This window comes from Chlorocebus sabaeus, chromosome 10, assembly GCF_047675955.1.
Source record: "Chlorocebus sabaeus isolate Y175 chromosome 10, mChlSab1.0.hap1, whole genome shotgun sequence".
Taxonomy (NCBI): domain Eukaryota; kingdom Metazoa; phylum Chordata; class Mammalia; order Primates; family Cercopithecidae; genus Chlorocebus; species Chlorocebus sabaeus.
Genome location: NC_132913.1, coordinates 83,977,237 through 83,998,042, shown reverse-complemented (window position 1 = coordinate 83,998,042; position 20,806 = coordinate 83,977,237). Strand labels below are relative to the sequence as shown.

Genomic DNA, 20,806 nt, shown 5'->3' with positions numbered 1-20,806 from the left:
TCATTTCATCTGTCTGTAGCTAAGTGCAGTTAGCTAATTCCAGACAGTAAATAATAGCTTCTATATTAAAATGTATTTTATTCAGTACATTTATGTAATTATGTTCAGCAACAGTTAGATCTTTGACATCTGAGCCTCAAGACTTGACCAGCAACCATGTGAACATATACAGCTTGTGGCTGTGAGCATTTTAGTTCCCAAGGTAGTTCCTATGCTTTACAGACAGGAACTGGTAGACATAAAGTCTGAATATTGAAGAATATTGTGACCGTTTCCAAGTGTAACTCACATGTTTCTTTATAAAGATGAAAGACCAGTATTCATGTAGTTTATTTTTAAGATAGGGTAAAGTGTTGCCAGTACTATGATGATCTATGTTTAAAGTCTGATTTTTATTTTAAATCCTGAAATAGGTTAATTTTTAAATATATTTTAACATAGCACTGTATTAGAAAAAAACTTTAAAAACTCATAATCCCTATATTCCCTCACAATTGTTTTCTATTACTGTTCAGTTTAAACAAATGAATATATATTTTTATAGTGATGCTGTTTTTATATATATACTATTTACGTATTGTATACATATTTATATATGTATGTCATACATATTTTATATTTATATATGCATATGTATATGTATAAATAGGTGTATATGCATATTCATATATACATATTTTTTTATATGTATAAAAACACTATTGTTTACTCATACCATTTATTCATCTTTGCATTTAATACTCTAGCCCTGTCAATATTACTTGAGGCAGTTTTTCAAATATACCTAAGAGGTTGTTTATTAAAGGTTGTTTTATACAGTGTTATTTCATAAATATTGTTAAATCTTGTTACTTGAGCTTTATAGGTATCATTTTTAATTGTTGCAGATTTTTTTTTAGTTGACCCAAAGTTTTTGTATTGGGGAAGATTAGAAACATAGGTCTAATCTATTCCATTGAATTCATTGCTTTGTTATATATGTGGGAAAAACTATAATACCCGAGGTAATATTGTAGTCAATTTGTTGTATCCCTCCTAAACCTACACTTTATGTGCCTTTCCGTAATAGCATAGGAATTTTTTCCCATCTGGTCATTGTTGTTCATTTAATATTATGTTATTTTTACACAGAGAAGTTTTTTATGAAGTCATACATATCTTTCCCTTTATAGTTGCTACTTTTGCTATCATGAAAAGGACCTTTCCTACTCAAGATTATATTATCCCATTGTATTTTTTCTTTTATGGATTTTTTTTTTTTTTTTTAACTCTTAAATCCAAAATTCATCTGGCGTTTATTCTGCTGTAGTTTGTGGGTGAGACTTTAAATTACTGGCTAGACAGTTAAAATATTTGATAATAACTGTTAACTGAATCAGCATTGATCCAAGGTATATGCATAGTTTTATAATTTTTTTTAGTATATGAGCTTTAATAGCTTTTGAAAACTTACACTTATAACTATTAATTTGCCATAAAATTGTCCTGATTGACAGTTGGAAATATTAAACATAAGGGTATCTTTTTCTCCCTAGGGCATAGAAGTTGACCAGTTAGACTTACGAAGAGATATTGCCTACAACTTGTCTCTCATTTATCAGAGCAGTGGGAATACCGGAATGGCTCAAAGGCTTCTGTATACCTATTGTTCTATATAAAGCACCGCAACTGAGAATGGAGCAATGGCAGCTGCTGTGTGAGGACCAGTATCTTCTGTCTCAGGGCTTATTATTTGTAACTCCAAAACAGAAATGACAATTTCAGAATTACCTAACACTGTATTTATTTTTAATATGTAATAATTATCTTGTGGTATATATGCAAAATTATTCCTACAAAAATTTGTATATTCTGTCATTTTCCTTTCGCATTCTGTAGTGAAATTGTTCCCAATGCTGAAATGGACATATAAGCCTTTGAGCTAGCTTGCAGTTGAATACACTATTTTTAACTCACTTTAGCTTTGTATTTAATACTATAGCTCTGTCAGTATCACATGAGGCAGTTTTTCAAATACGTATAAACAGAGGTTGTTTATTATTAAGGGGAAGACAAAGTGGGACTCTTGATGTCATAACCATGATAACTAAGCACCTAAGAAAATTATTTAAAATAGTTATGTCATAGGTGGAAGACAAATAATTTAGTCTTTTACTTTTCACCTGCATATATCTTAGCTACCTCAACTGAAACATGGGATGCTGGGCTTAATTCAAAACATATTGCTCCAAGGCAAATAAAAAAATGCTTCATCTATATTTGTGGTTGACGAAAAAATAGAGAAGAGCTTGTTCAATAACAGGACTTGGCTTCCATTTCAAGATCACAAAGAATATAAGACTGAGCAAGTAGTACATATGGAATAAAGGACATACTCCTGATAAAGTAAAAACACGACATAAAAGCCTTTTACTCATCTCCACTATTACATGTTTTTGAATTTAAGTTAACAATACTTTTTAGATATACTGTTAGCTTAATAACAATTTTTTTTTTTTTTTTGGAGACAGAGTCTTGCTCTGTCAGAGTGCAGTGGCCGGATCTCAGCTCACTGCAAGCTCCGCCTTCTGGGTTTACGCCATTCTCCTGACTCAGCCTCCCAAGTAGCTGGGACTACAGGCGCCCGCCACCTCGCCCGGCTAGTTTTTTGTATTTTTAGTAGAGATGGGGTTTCACCGTGTTAGCCAGGATGATCTCGATCTCCTGACCCAGTGATCTGCCTGTCTCAGCCTCCCAAAGTGCTGGGATTACAGGCTTGAGCCACGGTGCCCGGCCAATAACAACTTTTTAGGGAAAAATAAAAGCTGTAATTAGTGTGCATATGGGTTAGTAACAGCCAGCCCAACTGTGGCAGGGAAACAAGTAGAGGCTTAGGATGAAATAAAATAGGGACTTATTAGGAATTCTTACCACTGTTTCTACTGTACACAAAACTTTGTAGTGCAGAATTTGTATGTAATAAGTATACTGTGTACTCTGTGTGTATAATTTAAATACATTTTATTTTTATAATTAAGGTTAATTGTTTCACATGCTTTTTTTTTTACTTCATGCCATTTACAGGTAATGGTAGAGGTAACAGATACAGTAATAAGTTAGACTAGTGTGTTGGAATTCTGTGGAACTGAGCATTCTGTGCTCTGAGTTTCTCTCTTAAATTAGCTCACTGGACTGTATGTAGGTCCAGTGTCTACTAAATAGCCTTGGAGGAAATAATAAGTCTCCCTAAGGAAAAATAAAAAAAAAAAAAAGCTGATATTGCATAGGTTTGTTTAGCTTTTAAAATCATAGCTACCATTTGCTGAGTTTTTACTCTGCTACTGTATGCTAAGTACTGTGCTAAACCCTTTGGATATGTTATCTCTGTTTCTCTCAGGGAACTGCAAGGTAGGTGTTGTTATTGGTATTGTCATCACCACCTTATATCTAGAGATTAAATAGCATGTTCCAAGATCACTAGCAACTTGCTCCTTGCTCAGATTTTCCTTCAGAAGAACATAGTTGCTGCAGTTCAGAGTAACAACAAACATTACGTTTTTTTTTTTTCTTTGAGACGGAGTCTGGCTCTGTCTCCAGGCTGGAGTCCAGTGGCACGATCTTAGCTCACTGCAAGCTCCGCCTCCCGGGTTCAAGCAATTCTCCTGCCTCAGCCTCCCAAGTAGCTGGGACTACAGGCGCCCGCCACTGTGCCTAGCTAACTTTTGTATTTTTAGTAGAGACAGGGTTTCACCATGTTGGCCAGGATGGTCTCGATCTCTTGACCTCGTGATTCCCCTGCCTCAGCCTCCCAAAGTGCTGGGATTACAGGTGTGAGCCACTGCTTCCAGCCAAGTATAAGCTTATTTTAGAAAGAAAAAAGACACTGGCAGTGTTTCTGTCTTCCAGGCCTTCAGCCCATCAAAACCCCTGTATAAAAACATCTTTTGGGGTATCTTTTTAAAAGCTCATATTCATTCTCTTACCTACCATCCTCACCTTAGCAGTGGGGTCCTGGTATCTGTTTCACGCACTGAGATTCCATTGCTCCTGTGTGGTCACAGTTGATCGAGGAGGGAGTCTGCTCCTGAATCAATCTGGGCCAATCAGGAGTTTCCTCCCTCCTTCCCTGGGAATTTCAGACTTGAAATAGAACCTTCATGTGGGGCCAGAACCTCAGAACAATTAGGTCAACTAGCAGTTAACCCGTTCTGTCGGAAAGAAAAAAAACAGTGAGATGTATGCATTAAGAGAAGTAAAGATGAGCAAAGGAGAGAGTTCTCTGAAGTCCCAGAGATTTCCAGTTTTCAGTTCTATCCTAAGGCCAGCTGCCTTCTTACCCTTAGATTCGTTCTAGAAGATAGCCTTGATTCTGTTATAGTTTCCACTTTAATATTTATACCAGCTTGGGTTTTTCTGTTAAATGCACACACAAAAAAATTTGAACTGATCCACCACCATTCTATCTTTTAATTTAGCATTACTGCTTTCTAGCTATTTTCATAGGAAGAAAGTATAAAGCAAACAGAAATGAATATAAAATTTGTTGCTGAATTATAAGTAGAGTCACAAAGTCTCATCCACAATAAACAGGTTTTTCAAAATCGTTCAGAGCAAGAACAGGAGGAGTGTTCCTGCTGTGGTGTTGTAACGCTAATAGTATTATAATACTATAGTTAATACTGAAAGAACGTATACTCCAACATAACACTGAACAGGGTAGGAAAGGAGTTAATGGCCAAGATAGTGGGTGAGGATATGGGTAAGGGGGGACTAGAAATGAACTATATCTCCAGGTCTATAGTCCCTATACTAATGGCTATGCTATGAAACTGCAAATTATAATTTTGAGGCATTCTCAGAAGAAAATGATCAAATGAACTGAATTTTTTAAGTGGGCAAAAGGTGGATTCTGGAGACCACTTGGGCATGTTAGTCCTGGCATGATTCCAGCCATCTGTGTGCTCTTAGGAGAAGTCATGTTCCTTAGGATACTTACTCTTCCTTCCAAGCAAAAAGGCCAGCTGCCTTCTCACCCTTGGATTCATTGTATAAGATATCCTTGATTCTATAATACCTTCCACTTCAATCTTTTAGGAAATACACTTTTTGCTTGGTACTAGCCTGGTGGTTCTGAGGACTACCTTTTTATGTATCTGGGTTTCAGCAGAGTCTGTGAGGAAGACTGCTGTGATATGCTTGTGGATTGAATGGGAGTGTGGCTGGTTCTTCAGCTGGTAGAATGACCGAACTCAAAGAATGCATGTTGACAGACTGATGTAGACTGGAGACAAACTGCAAATGACATGCTGCCGTGTTCATTAACATAAACAACTTACGTGAAAATATAAGGAGTGGTCAAATTTGCATGGAGGGAAACTAGAAGTTATAATAAATGCCAATACTAATTAATTAATGAAAAATCTCAACAGTGTTATTAAATTGAACTGGGGTCTGCTTGCCCAGCATAGTAAGGCCAAACATCTATGCCAAGGTTTTCAGCAGGAGAAAGGAGGGCATTTATTTGTAGGCACCTTGAAGCAAGGAGAATTGGGCAGTTTATGCTTAGGACCTGACCTCTCCAGTGGCTCATAAGGAAGGGTTTTTAAAGGCCAGGGTACATTTTAAGAAAGCAAGAGTTAGAAGCAAAATTGTAAATTAATACATGGAGGTTCTATAATACATTGGTTTGGCCTCAAAGGGTGGGATATCTTGAAGTGGGGGCTTATAGGTAACAGATTTAAAGATTTTTTTGATTTGTAATTGGTTAAGGAAGAGAAGCTTTATTTAAAATTTTGGGGTCATCAGAAAAGAATGTTAGCCCTGGCTCGTGGGCGTGACTTCTTTTAGGCCCTTCAGGAAGAAACTCAGAGCAAGGAATGGCAGCATTTAATCTTAAGTTCCCTCTTATTAGAGGTTTATGTGTCAGTGGATCCACTTGGTGGCGGGTCTGGTTTTTTGAAAAACAACTCAGGGACATATAAGATGCTCTTTTTAGTTTTTATAGAGACCCAAACCATCCAGTGACTAATTTTTTTGGCTATTGTTTTAAGTTATTATCTTTTTGTTACGTTATTTTTTAGGGATAGTTAGGCATCTGGAATTTTTTTTGAAGGAATTCAATATTTTAAGAAAATTTTGTTTGGTGCAGGGACAGGCTCTAGGCCCCTAAGAGGGGTTCCTGTTCCATCTCAAAAGTAACACAGTTACTTTTACCTCCCAAATCCAAAAACCAGCAAAACACAGCAAACAAAAAGACAGTATAAACTCCAGGCCAAAAAGAGTAAGAGATGACAGGGAGATGACAAAATAATTTTTAGAAACTAGGAAGCAAATGGGCAATTGGTAACTAAATAAACTACAGAAAAATGAAAGCTAAATGCCCACAGGAGGTGGTAGGGAGAGGGGCAGAAGCAAGCTGATTCAAGACCTTAAAGCTCGTCCACTAGGTGCCTCCAAACGCAGGTGAAGTGTGGTCAAAAATGGGAGCAGTGGCAAGGCTGTTAAGCCGCAGTGAGACCCTTTAGTTACCCTTTTCACCTAAGGAAACTGTCCCACTCCCTCATGGAACACTGGTGGTCTGTTTTCTGGAGGTGTTGAATCAGGACCCCTGGATTCGGGAATACCAGGCAGAGATGAAGGCCAGAGTGTTATACTGAAAGCAGAGGATTAAGTGGAAGTCTACACACGGAGCAGCAAGATGCCCAGCTGCCTTCTCCTTAGCTCCTAGAAAACCGGCATCTATTTAACATCCTCTGAGCAGGAAGTTAAAGGGTTCCTTTCTGAGAAATCCTGTCCAAGAAAAAAAAGCTTATATATACTGGCAGTTTGAAGGTTCTCAATGAAACGGCCCATCCTGGCCAGAGAAGCCTACCTGTGAACAAACCCCTCCCACTGCTCTCAGCTTGCTGGCACCTTGCTAGCAGCATTAGTGGACAGCTCACCATCATCAGACTACAGAGAAACGCTTCAGGAGTGGGAGAGATCCATATAAGCAATGGGAGGGGGAGGAAGGAATGCAAAGGGAACAGAACTCGTGCAGGAAGTAGAAAAACAAAATGCAATTCATATCCCCAGGTAAGAAAATACCATACACATGAAACAAGAGGATGCTATTAAAAGGAAGGAATTCAAAGAATGAGAACATTATGAGATTTAAAATGTAATTGCAAAAATTAATGAAAATAGAATTTAAAGAGACAAAATGGAAAATTGAGACCATTTCAGATAAGAAAATTAAAGGTTATAAAAATCTAAATGAGTTCTTTGTGGCAGTTGCCATATCTTATAAATTCATGTACATTTCAATGTGTGTGACTGCTTGATTATAATTAATTCCAGTAGGAGGAACATATCCTGCAATGATTTTTTATATGCAGTAGATGGCAGTACATTTCTATAAATTTAGGACTGTAAAATTTAATTGTTGTAATATGCTTTGTCTAACTTTTAACATTTCAATAGAAAAAATCTCAGTCTCGCCCTCCATATTTGAGCAATCAGATCCATAAGCTCTCTTTGTGTGGCTCCCATCAGCATTGAAAGAAGGGCAGCTGGACCGTAGCATGTGTTTCTTGCTGCCCATTTTTCAGCCTTAACCTAAACAAGTCTAGCAGGTATCAAGACAACCAGATGAAGCATGAAAAGTCTAATCACAACCCTGAAGATCATACTCCAAATTTATCCTGTTTGCAGTTCAGGTAAGTATGCTAATGTGAAGAGTGAGAGTTAGCAGGACCACCTGGCATTTTAGTAGACTGTCAAGCGTTTATATTCAGGGAGTTCAGGCAAGTGTAGAGGAGAAAGAGAAAGCCAATAAACAGATACCTCTGGCCCAGTGACCTGCAACTGCATAAAAGAGGACAAGCAGTAGTCGATTGTGTTATAACTAGTTCCAAGGATGCCAAGCCTCTTATTTTTTTAAGAGATGGGGTTTTGCTCTGTAGCCCAGGCTGGAATGCAGTGGTACAATCACAGCTCAATGCAACCTAGTCCTCCCCAGCTCAGGTCATCCTCCCACCTCAGCCTCCCAAGTATAAGATTCCAAAAAACCAAGTATAAGATTCCTCCTCTCTTGGCAGGGCATCTCTGGGGAAAAAAAAAAAAAAAAAAAGGCAGCAGCCCCAGTCAGGGACTTACAGATAAAACCATCTCCCTGGGACAGAACACCTGGGGGAAGGGGCGGCTGTGGGCACAGCTTCAGCAGACTTAAATGTCCCTGCCTGACAGCTCTGAAGAGAGCAGCAGATCTCCCAGCACAGCGTTTGAGCTCTGATAAGGGACAGACGGCCGCCTCAAGTGGCTTTCTGACCCCTGTGTATCCTGACTGGGAGACATCTCCCAGTAGGGACCGACAGACACCTCATACAGGAGAGCTCTGGCTGGCATCAGGTGTGTGCCCCTCTGGGACTAAGCTTCCAGAGGAAGGAACAGACAGCAATCTTTGCTGTTCTGCAACCTCTGCTGGTGATTCCCAGGCAAACAGGGTCTAGAGTGAACCTCCAGCAAAATCCATCAGACCTGCAGCAGAGGGGCCTGACTGTTAGTAGGAAAACTAACAAACAGAAAGGAATAGCATTAACATCAACAAAAAGGACGTCCACTCAGAGACCCCATCCAAAGGTCACCAACATCAAAGACGAAAAGGTAGATAAATCCACAAAGATGGGGAGAAACCAGCGCAGAAAGGCCGAATATTCAAAAAGCCAGAATGCCTCCTCTCCTCCAAAGGATCACAACTCCTTGCCAGCAAGGGAACAAAACTGGATGGAGAATGAGTTTGACGAATTGACAGAAGTAGGCTTCAGAAGGTAGGTAATAACAAACTCCTCCGAGCTAAAGGGAGCATGTTCTAACCCAATGCAAGGAAGTTAAGAACCTTGAAAAAAGGTTAGACAAATTGCTAACTAGAATGACCAGTTTAGAGAAGAACATAAATGACCTGATGGAGCTGAAAAACACAGCACGAGAACTTCGTGAAGCATACACAAGTATCAATAGCTGAATCGATCAAGCAGAAGAAAGGGTATCAGAGACTGAAGATCAACTCAATGAAATAAAGCAAGAAGACAAGATTAGAGAAAAAAGAGTGAAAAGAAACGAACAAAGCCTCCAAGAAATATGGGACTATGTGAAAAGACCAAATCTACGTTTGACTGGTGTACCTGAAAGTGATGGGGAGAATGGAACCAAGTTGAAAAACACTCTTCAGGATATCATCCAGGAGAACTTCTCCAACCTCGCAAAGCAGGCCGACATTCAAATTCAGGAAATACAGAGAACACCACAAAGATACTACTCGAGAAGAGCAACCCCAAGACACATAATTGTCAGACTCACCAAGGTTGAAAAAAGGAAAAAATGTTAAGGGCAGCCAGAGAGAAAAGTCAGGTTACCCACAAAGGAAAGCCCATCAGCAGAAACTAGATGTCTCAGCAGAAACCAGAAAAGAGTGGGGGCCAATATTCAACAATTGTAAAGAAAAGAATCTTCAACCCAGAATTTCATATCCAGCCAAACTAAGCTTCATAAGCAAAGGAGAAATAAAATCCTTTACAGATAAGCAAATGCTGAGAGATTTTGTCACCACCAGGCCTGCCTTATAAGAGCTCCTGAAGGAAGCACTACACATGGAAAGGAACAACTGGTACCAGCCACTGCAAAAACATACCAAATTGTAAAGACCATATGAAGAAACTACATCAACTAAGAGGCAAAATAACCAGCTAGCATCATAATGACAGGATCAAATTCACACAGAAACAGGCCAATGCCCCAGTTAAAAGATACAGACTGGCAAGTTGGATAAAGAGTCAAGACCCATCGGTCTGTTGTATTCAGGAGACCCATCTCATGTGCATAGACACAAATAGGCTCAAAATAAAGGGATGGAAGAATATTTACCAAGCAAATGAAAAAAAAAAAAAAAAGCAGAGGTTGCAATCCTAGTCTCTGAAAAAATAAGACTTTAAACCAGCAAAGATCAAAAGAGACAAGGGCATCACATAATGGTAAAGGGATCAATGTAACAAGAAGAGCTAGCTATCCTAAATATATATGTACCCAATACAGGAGCACCCAGATTCATAAAGCAAGTTCTTAGGGACCTATAAAGAGACTTAGACTCCCAAACAATAATAGTGGGAGACTTTAACACCCCCCTGTGAATATTAGACAGATTGATGAGACAGAAAATTAACAAGGATATCCAGGACTTCAACTCAGCTCTGGACCAAGCAGACCTAAATAGATATCTACAAAACTCTCTACTCCAAATCAACAGAATATACATTCTTCTCAGCACCATGTCGCACTTATTCTAAAACAGATCACATAATTGGAAGTAAAACACTCCTTAGCAAATGCAAAGGAACGGAAATCATAACAGTTTCTCAGACAGTGCAATCAAATTAGAACTCAGGATTAAGAAACTCACTCAAAATCACACAACTACATGGAAACTGAACAACCTTCTGCTCCTGAATGACTACTGGGTAAATAACAAAATTATAGAGAGAGAGAGAGAGAGAGAGAGAGAGAGAGAGAGAGAGAGAGAGAGAGAGGAGTTCTTTTTCTTTTTTCTTGCTAAGCCCTCTTTTCTTTTCCTTTTTTCCCTTTCCCTTTAACAATCCAATTGCCAAAAGGGGCTTTCTCCCTTTCTTTTTGCCTTTTCAGAAGCTATGCCCTTTGCCTTTAAATCATGCCTGCCTGTTTAAATCCTGTGTATCCTAAAGAAGTTCCTTCCCTGTAGTTCATGCTGTCATCTGCCTGGACACTTTTTTTTTTCCCCCCAGTATTTCCAGACTTAGGGTGCATTTAGTCTTTGTGGTGGTGGTTTCAGATCAACCTTGGACCCCCACACTAACTTCCTTTTTCTGTAGTCCCTACAGTTTTTCTTGCTCTGCCTTTGTTTGCTACCTTGTGGTGAGGTGAGGGTTGGGCAGAAGTACTCATATGAGAGAGTATGGAGAGGGGTTTGGTGATTTTTCTCTTTTCACTTGGATATTTTGAAGATTTGGCATTGTTCGTCTTCATATATGCTGAGGGTGTGCTTTTTATGCAGAACTGACTTTTCCTGTCTTGTTGCATATTGCTGGTGGAGGAAATACTGAGAGGTGGGTAGCTATGCAGCTGCCATTGTCTGTAGCTACCTGGAAGGGCCTACATTTAGGTTATTAAAGAATCAGTTTTTAAAACCTTCAGGAAGAACTTGACAGCTTGCGGGTATCTTATATAAATGCTCTAGAGGAAAACGGGTGTCAGAATCAGAGAAGAACCCAGCACCAGCTCAGAGCTCTCTGGCTGCAACATTAATAAAATTCAATAGTGACCACCTTGGTGTATTTTCTCTACTTACAATCTTTTGACTGTTGGGCATCTGTGGTTTTGGTCTGGCCTAACACCATTTCCCCTTTTTTATGCGAACATCACCTTGATTTGCTTTGGAAAACCATCCTCAGTTTTAGAGATGGAACATGGCACCCAGGCCCAGCATCAGTGCATAATCCATCTTTCAAGTCACAGTGATTGGTTGACAGTAGGCATTTGACCAGTCCAATGAGACTCAATATTATTAGAACTACAAAAAAAAAAAAAAAAAAGCAAAGCTGTCTTTCTGTTAAGGTTGGTAAACAGAAAATATTCCATAGTCTATTTTAGTCTGCTATGCACTGTACATTGTTTCTGACCATTTATAAAAGGGCTTACAATTAGAAAGTGATTTATAAATCTCTGTTGTCTAAAGAAGTCCAAGGCAGGGAACACAGGATCACATGGTATAGTGCCACCTTAAGCCCTTTTGCTCAATGACATGACTGATCACCAGACAAAAGCCAGAATAAATGCTCTTGAGAAGAGCGACGCCAAATGTTAAATAGTTGACAAATGCCTTAGCAGTGTTGCCCTTCTTTCATATAGTACTCTGGGGTAGACCCAACAGATTAAGTAAAGAAAGCCTTATCCTCTTTTTTTGTTAATGGGTCTAAATCTAAATTTGACAGTGCCGTAAGAAAAAAGTAAATTGAAACGTTAAACTGTTTTAGAAAACATCTAATATGTGAACGAATGTTTTTGGGTAGCCTTAAGAAGTATACAAGCTAGAAATCAATATGACTTATGGTTCTTTATATAAAACTGACCTCTGACATAAACACTAGACCAGAAAGTCTCCTGTTAAGAACTGAAAGACTATTGAAGAAACCAGAAGATAGTGTAAGTAAAAGGATCACTGAAAGAACAATGGTCTAATACTGGCTCAGAAACTGAAGGATACCTATCCAAAATCTGTCTAATGATGCCACTCCAAGGGAGACATTAGTTCACAACAGCTCCTTCTCCTTTCTCCACACTCGCAAGTAGAACAATACAGCATTCTCGTCGATCTTAGTGTCATCTACAATTAATCCCACCACTATGGAATATCGGATCCTTCAGGGAGAAACTTCAAAGCTGTCTAAAATGAAAAAAGGCAAACTGACTTATGAGAGATTTTGTCTTAAAATCAACTGTTTATGACAGATAATAGATAATAGAAAAAGATAAAAGGTAAATTTTAGAATGCATAATGATTATAAAAGCTTGAGGGGAAATGAACTTTACTTGCTTTGGTTTCCTAGAAACAATAAAAAAAAAATGAGAAATTATAATACTAAGTCCCAATCTGTAGCTGATACTTTGGGATCAGTCAGGACAATACCCTTATATTGTCTGTGACACCTATAGATTTCATATATAACTCCAGCTCTTACATACGATCAGAGTATAGCTGATATGACATTAGAATACACCACGAATCTCACTAAATACCTCAAGCAACTACCAGAGAAACAGCTATGGTACAAGGGCAAAAGACTCCACAGACAGACTCACTGGAGCAAAGTCAATTACAGTACAGATGGATTCTTCCTAGATTTTCATAAATCTCTTTTTTTTACAAACATGAAAAGGTTAGGCCATGCTCGGGGTGTTAACTCAACAACACCACACACTTACAAGAAGCACTGCCTATCCCTTAGTTCAGTGGCCATGGCTTGGCCTCCTTGCCTCAGAACAATGAGTACACTCAAAAGATTAGTCAAAGCATCTACAAATCTTGTATTAGGATCGAGATCCTAATTAAGATTTTTAAGAAATCTGTTGTTACCATGTGGTAAATAAGTCTGTATCGCTAAAGAAAGCCACTCATCATTTTTCTACTAATTACATAATTATGAATTAATGTCACTGCAGTCATGTGCTGCATGATGACATTTCATTCAATGACAGACTGCATATATGACCGTGGTCCCATTAGATGACAATACTGTATTTCTACTGTACCTTTTATACATTTAGATACACAAATACTATTGCATAACAAATACTTACAGTACTCAGTACAGTAACAGGTTTGTAGCCTAAGAGCAATAGAATATGCTATACAGCTAGGTGTGTAGTAGGCTACACCATCTAGGTTTGTGTGAGTACATGCTATAGTGTGTGCCCAATGACAAAATTACCTAAGGACACATTTCTCAGAACATATGCCTGTCATTAAGCAGCATATGACTGTAACTTTCCCATAATACCATCCACTGGCATAATACTTTGAACATATAGAATACAGTTATAATGATAATGTCTTCTTAATGTCTTTGTTTACGAATTCTAACATCTGTGTTAGTTCTGGGTCAATTTTGATTGATTTCTCTTTATGGGCCATATTTTCCTGCTGCTTTGCATGCCTGGTAGTCATGGGCTGGATGCCAGACATTGTGATTTTACCTTGATGAATGCCATCTATTTTAGTATTCCTGTAAATATTCTTAAGCTTTGTCCTGGACACAGTTACTTGGAAACAGATCATTTGGGGTCTTTTAAGATTCATTAGGTGAGACCAGAGCAGTGTTCACCGAGGGCTAACTGTTCTCCACTACTGAGATAAGATCCTTTTGTATACTCTACCCAATGAGGTTTCCAATTCTGGCAGGTGGGAACTGGCAGTATATTTTTTTTACCAGGTATCATTACTGCTAACCCTTGTGGATAATTCTTTCTCCAGCCTTAGATGGTTTCCTCACATGCATGTGCTGACCAGAACTACTCTGAATACTCTTAAGAGAACCTCTGCAGATATCTGAAAATGTCCCCTCTGTCCAGCTCTCCTTTCTGGTCTCTGTCCTGGTACTCTAGCCACTTCTGTCTCTCTGGAATCTCAGCTCCAGCTCTTAACTCAGGGAACCTGCTGGGATCCAACTTGATTTCTTCTCAATACACTGGGGCAATTGTAGGGCTTACCTCATTTGTTCCCTTTCTCTCAGGGATCACTGTTTCTTACTGCATGACTTCCAGTGTTCTTAAAAACCAATGTCTCCATATTTGTCTGTCTTTTGGTTGCTGTAGGTGGGAGGATAATCTGGTCCCTGTAACGCTATCGTGGTCAGAAGCAGAAGTCCTGGCTTAATAGCCTTAGCCCAGCAATTTTATATTTCTTACTCAATGGAAGAGAATTTCATTACAGCGTTTCAGTAATTCAAATGCATATTCATGTCCTGAACAGAACATATGCACACTTCAATACCAAATTCTGACTTAATATTGTTTGTTGATGAATCTTATATTAAAAAGAAAAAGGGACAAATCAGGCTGGTTATATAATGTCAACAAATATCTATTAAGGAATTTAATTCCTTATCAGGAGGCAAATTGTTTAAATGACTAAACTGTGGCCTTCGTAAGGCATGAAAAATTGTGAAAATAAAGAATGAATGTATGTTCTAGTAGCTACAATACTTTTAGAATAATTCACTCCTTTGAAATGCTAGAGAAACAAAGACATTTCTTAGTCTCAACCATCCTTTAAAAATGAACAACAAACATGAATTAATTGATGCTTTCAGAATACTTTGATCCTACTGCTGTCATAAAAGTAGAGGCCCACAATGGAAGTGAGTATATCATATTATAGACACTATGAACATAACACAGAAACACTTTAAATATATCATAGAAATACATTAGCAAATCAACACACTAAACAGGCTGTTCTAACTAAAGTCCTTACATAAAGATAACTTACACAAAAAGAAAAATAAACCCCAAATAACAAATCCATGGAAAAGTTCAAGGAATTCATCTGAAATACACTAAATTTTCCCCACTACCAAATTCTGTAAAGAAACACTAAGAATGATTGGGTTGTAAGATCCTTGATGATAAGATACAGTGAAACTAGAATGGCCACTCAGTAGCACAAGATAAAACTTCAATGGCAGAAGATGGAGCGGGGGCAAGATGGCCGATTAGAAGCAGCTGCAGTCTGCAGCGCTCATGGAAAAGAATGAAGGCAGTGAGTGAATTCAGCCCGTTCAACTGAAATACCCAGGTTCTTGCATTGGGACTAACTAGGCAACCAGCTCGACCCATGGGGAATGAAGAAAGCAGGGTAGGGTGATGTCTCGCCCAGGAGCAGCAGGGAGCCAAAGGAAACTCCACCCCAGCCAAGGGAAGCAGTGAGTGAGTGTGTGATCCCATCTGGCAAACCATTCTTCTCCCATAGATCTCTGCAACCAGCAGATCAGGAGATCCCCTCATAAGCCCTTGCCAACAGGGCCTTGCGACCAATACAGAGCTGTGTGGAGTCCTGGCAGAGCCGTCACTCCGGCACACACAGAGACCCAGGAGTTCTGCATACTCTGGCCCCAGGATCCTGGCAGGGGGGATGACCCATCAGTACATATCCCTAGGAAGGGGTCTGAATCCAGGGAGCCAAGTAGCATTGTTCTGTGGGCCCCACTTCCATGGCACCTCACAAGTGAAGACACACTAGCATGGAATTCCAGCCAGCCAGCAGTGACAGGCTGAAGTCGGTCTGAGAAGGACCGAGTTGCTGGGGACAGGGGCAGTTGCTATCTCTGCAGTTCAGTCGACTCAGCAGCTCCAGTCTGCTGACTCTGGAGAGTCCAGATGGTCTGGATGAGGAAGAGTCCCCCACAACACAGCACAGCTGCACTAGCAAAAAACAGCCAGATTGCTTCTTTAAGAAGCGGGTCTGTGATGCTGTTCCTCCTGACTGGGTGACTCTTCACAAAAGGGGTCTCCAGATACCTCCTACAGGTGCTGTTCAAGCTGGCAACAGGTCAGTACCCCTCTGGGACAAAACTTCCAGAGGAAGGAACAGGCTGCCATCTTTGCTATTTCATAGCCTTCACTAGTGATACCTCCAGGTATGGGAAAAACTGAGGCAACTAGGCTCTGGAATGGATCCCCAGCAAACCACAGCAGCCCTATGGAAGAGTAGACTGACTGTTAAAAGAAAAACAAACAGAAAACAACAACGACAACAAAAGACCCCACAAAAACCCCAAAGTTCAGCAACCTCAAAGATCGAAGGTAGATAAGCCCACAAAGATGAGAAAGAATCAACACAAAAATGCTGAAAACTCAAAAAGCCAGAGTGTCTTGTCTCCGCTAAATGGCTACAACACCTCTCCAGCAAGGGCACAGAACTGGGCTGAGGAAGAAATGGTTGAATTGACAGAAGTAGATGTCAGAAGGTGGGTAATAACAAACTTCGCTAAGCTAAAGGAGCTTGTTCTAACACAATGCAAAGAAGCTAAGAATCATGATAAAACACTACAGCAGCTGACAGCCAGAATAGCCAGTTTAGACATGAGCATAACCTGATGGAGCTGAAAAACACAACACAAGAACTTCACAATGCAATCAAAAGTATCAACAGCAGAATAGACCAAGTGGAGGAGAGAATCTCAGAGCTTGAATACTATCTTTCTGAAATGAGACGGGCAGAGAGGAATAAAGAAAAAAACGTTAAAGGGAATGAACAAAACAGGCCAACATTCAAATTTGGGAACTGCAGAGGACCCCAGTAAGATACTTCATGAGATTAACCCCAAGACACATAATCATCAGATTCTCTAAGGTTGAAATGAAGGAAAAAATGTTAAGGGCAGTCAGAGAGAAAGGCCAGGTCACCAGGTCCCCTACAAAGGGAAGCCCATCAGACTAACAGTAGACCTCTCAGTAGAAGCCCTACAAGCCTGAAGAGATTGTGGGCCAATACTCAACATCCGTAACCCATTTATGCCTAGTGATCCATTACTGGAACGCTAAGCTTATTGGAATTACTTATATCCTACTGCTCAAGGCCATTGGCAAAGTTTGATTTTTCACAAAAAAATTTTGCAACCTCCGGCATAAATGGGTTTAGATTTTCCAACTCAGAATTTCATATCCAGCCAAAGTAAGCTTTATAAGTGAAGGAGAAATAAGATCCTTTTCAGACAAGCAAATGCTGAGGGAATTCATCACCACCAGGCCTGCCTTGCAAAAGCTCTATAAGGAAGCATTAAATATGGAAAGGAAACATTATTACCAGCCAGTAAAAAAGCACACTGAAGTGCACAGACCAGTGACACTATGAAGCAACAACATAAACAAGTCTGTAAAATAACCAGCTAGCATCATGATGACAGGATCAAATTCACACATAACAATAATAATCTTAAATGTAAATGGACTAAATGCCCCAATTAAAGACATAGAATGGCAAGCCAGATAATGAGCCAAGACTCATTAGTATGCTGTCTTCAACAGACCCATCTCACGTTCAAAGACACAAATAGGTTGAGGTCAAGAGTTTGAAACCAGCCTGGCCAACTTGGTGAAACCCCATCTCTACTAAAAATACAAAAAAACTAGGAGGGCATGGTGGCAGGTGCTTGTAATCCCAGCTACTTGGGAGCTGAGGCAGGACAATCACTTGAACCTGGGTGGTGGAGGCTGCAGTGAGCTGAGATCGCACCACTGCACTCCAGCCTGGACAACAGAGCGAGACTCCATCTTGAAAAACCAAAAACCAAAACCAAACAAACAAAATAAACACATAGGTTCAAAATAAGGGGATAGAGGAAAATTTATCAAGCAAATGGAAGACAGTGGGGGGTCGTAACCCTAGTTTCTGACAAAACAGACTTTAAACCAACAAAGATCAAAAAAGACAATGAGGGGTATTATATAACAGTAAAGGGTTCAATTCAATAAGAAGAGCCAACTATCCAAAATATATATGCACCCAATCCAGGAGCACCCAGATTCATAAAGCAAGTTCCTAGAAACCTACAAAGAGACTTAGACTCCCACACAATAATAGTGGGAGACTTTAACACCCCACTGACAATATTAGATCACTGAGACACAAAATTAACAAAGATATTCGGAACCTGAACTCAGCTCTGGATCAAATGGACCTGAAAGTTATCTACAGAACTGTCCACCCAAAACCAACAGAATATACATTTTACTCATTGCCACATGGTACTTACTCTAAAATTGAACACATAATTGGAAGTAAAACACTCCTCAGCAAATGCAAAAGAACTGAAATTATAACAAAGTCTCTCAGACCCCAGCACAATCAAATTAGAACTCAAGGTTAAGAAATTCCCCTAAAACCACACAACAATATGGATAGTGAACAACCTGCTCCTGAATGACTCCTGGGTCAATAATGAAATTAAGGCAGAAATCAAGAAGTTCTTTGAAACTAATGAGAACAAAGATACAACATACTAGAATCTCCAGGATGCAGCTAAAGCAGTGTTAAGAGGGAAATTTATAGCACTAAAATGCCCACATCAAAACAATTAAAAAGATCACAAGTTAATAGCCTAACATCACAACTAAAAGAACTGGAGAACCAAGAGCAAACAAACCCCAAAGCTTGCAGAAGACAAGAAATAACCAAGATCAGAGCTGAACTGAATGAGATAAGAGACATGAAAAACCCTTCAAAAAAAAAAAAAAAATCAATGAATCCAGGAACTGGTTTTTTGAAAAAATAGACTGCTGTTTAGATTAAAGAAGAAGAGATAATAATCAAATAAATACAATCAGAAATGATAAGGAGGATATTACCAGTGACCCCACAGAAATACCAACAACCATCAGAGAATACTATAAACATTTCTATGCACATAAACTAGAAAATCCAGAAGAAACAGATAAATTTCTGGACATATACACCTTCCCAAGACTGAACCAGGAAGAAACTGAATTCTTGAACAGACTAATAACAAGTTCTGAAATTGAGGCAGTAATAAATAGCCTACCAACCAAAAAAAGCCCAGGACCAGATAGATTCACAGTGAATTCTACCAGAGGTACAAAGAAGAGTTGCTATCATTTCTACTGAAATTATTCCCAAAAACTGAAAGGAGGGACTCCTCCCTAACTCACCAAATGAGGTCAGCATCATTCTGATACCAAAACCTGGCAGAGATACAACATAAAAAGAAAACTCCAAGCCAATATCCTTGATAAACATCAATGTAAAAATCCCGAAGAAAATACCGGCAAACCAAATCCAGCAGCACATTGAAAAGCTTATCCACTACGATCAAGTCGGCTACATCCCTGGGACGCGAGGTTGGTTCAACACATGCAAATCAGTAAATGTGATTCATTACATAAACAGAACTAAAGACAAAAATCACATTATCTCAATAGACGCAGAAAAGGCCTTCGATGAAATTCAACAACCCTTCATGTTAAAAACTCTCAATAAACTAGGTATTGAAGGCATGTGTCTCAAAATAATAAGAGCAATCTATGACAAACTCATAGTCAACATCATACTGAATGGGCAGAAGCTGGAAGCATTCCCCTTGAAAACTGCCAAAAGACAGGAATGCCCTCTCTCACCACCTCTATTCCACATAACATTGGAAGTTGTGGCCAGGGCAATCAGGCAAGAGAAAGAAATATGAACAGAGGAAGTCAAATTATCTTTGTTTGAAGATGACATGATTCTATATCTAGAAAACCCCATTGTCTCAGGCCAAAAGCTTCTTAAGCTGATAAGCAACATCAGCAGTCTCAGGATACAAAATTAATGTGCAAAAATCACTAGCATTCCTATACCCCACCAACAGGCAGGCAAAGAGCCAAAACACAAACTCCCATTCACAATTGCTACAAAAAGAATAAAATACCTAGGAATACCACTGACAAGGGAAGTGAAGGACCTCTTCAAGGAGAACTACAAACCACTGCTCAAAGAAATCAGAGAAGACACTAACGGAAAAACATTCCATGCTCATGGATAGGAAGAATCAATATCATGAAAATGGCCATACTGCCCAAAGTAATTTATAGATTCAATGCTATGCCCATTAAACTACCATTGATGGTCTTCAAAGAATTAGAAAAAACTATTTTAAAATTCATATGGGACCAAAAAGAGCCTGAATAGCCAAGACAATCCTAAGCAACAAGAACAATGCTGAATCATCACCCTACCTAACTTCCAACTCTACTACAAGGTTGCAGTAACCAAAACAGCATGGTACTGGTACTAGAACAGACACATAGACCAATAGAACAGAATAGAGAACTCAGAAATAAGACAGCACACCTATAACCATTTGATCTTCGACAAACCTGACAAAAATAAGCAATAGAGAAAGGATTCCCTATTCAATAAATGGTGCTGGGATAACTGGCTAGCCATATGTAAAAAATGGAAACTGGACCCCTGCCTTAAACCATATACAAAAATTAACTCATAATGGATTAAAGACTTAAATGTAAAGCCCAAAACTATAAAAATGCTAACAGAAAATCTGGGCAATATCATTTAGGACATAGGCACAGGCAAAGATTTCATGACAAAAACACCAAAAGCAATTGCAACAAAAGCAAAAATTATCAAATGGGATCTAATTAAACTAAACAGCTTCTGCAGAGCAAAAGAAACTATCATCAGAGTGAACACACAACCTACAGAATGGGAGAAAATTTTTGCTGTCTAATCCTTCTAATAAAGGTCTAATAT

General features: G+C 39.1%; 1 protein-coding gene across 1 annotated transcript in view; it reads left to right on the top strand.

Annotated features, from left to right (window-relative positions):
- Positions 1-3,016, top strand: part of GTF3C3 (general transcription factor IIIC subunit 3) — a 35,643-nt gene extending 32,627 nt beyond the window's left edge. The window contains exon 18 of the mRNA XM_007965727.3: positions 1,536-3,016. Within this exon, the coding sequence (XP_007963918.1) occupies positions 1,536-1,658 (123 nt within the window). The 3' untranslated portion in view covers positions 1,659-3,016. The remainder of the gene's footprint in view (positions 1-1,535) is intronic.
- The last annotated feature ends 17,790 nt before the right edge of the window (positions 3,017-20,806 follow it).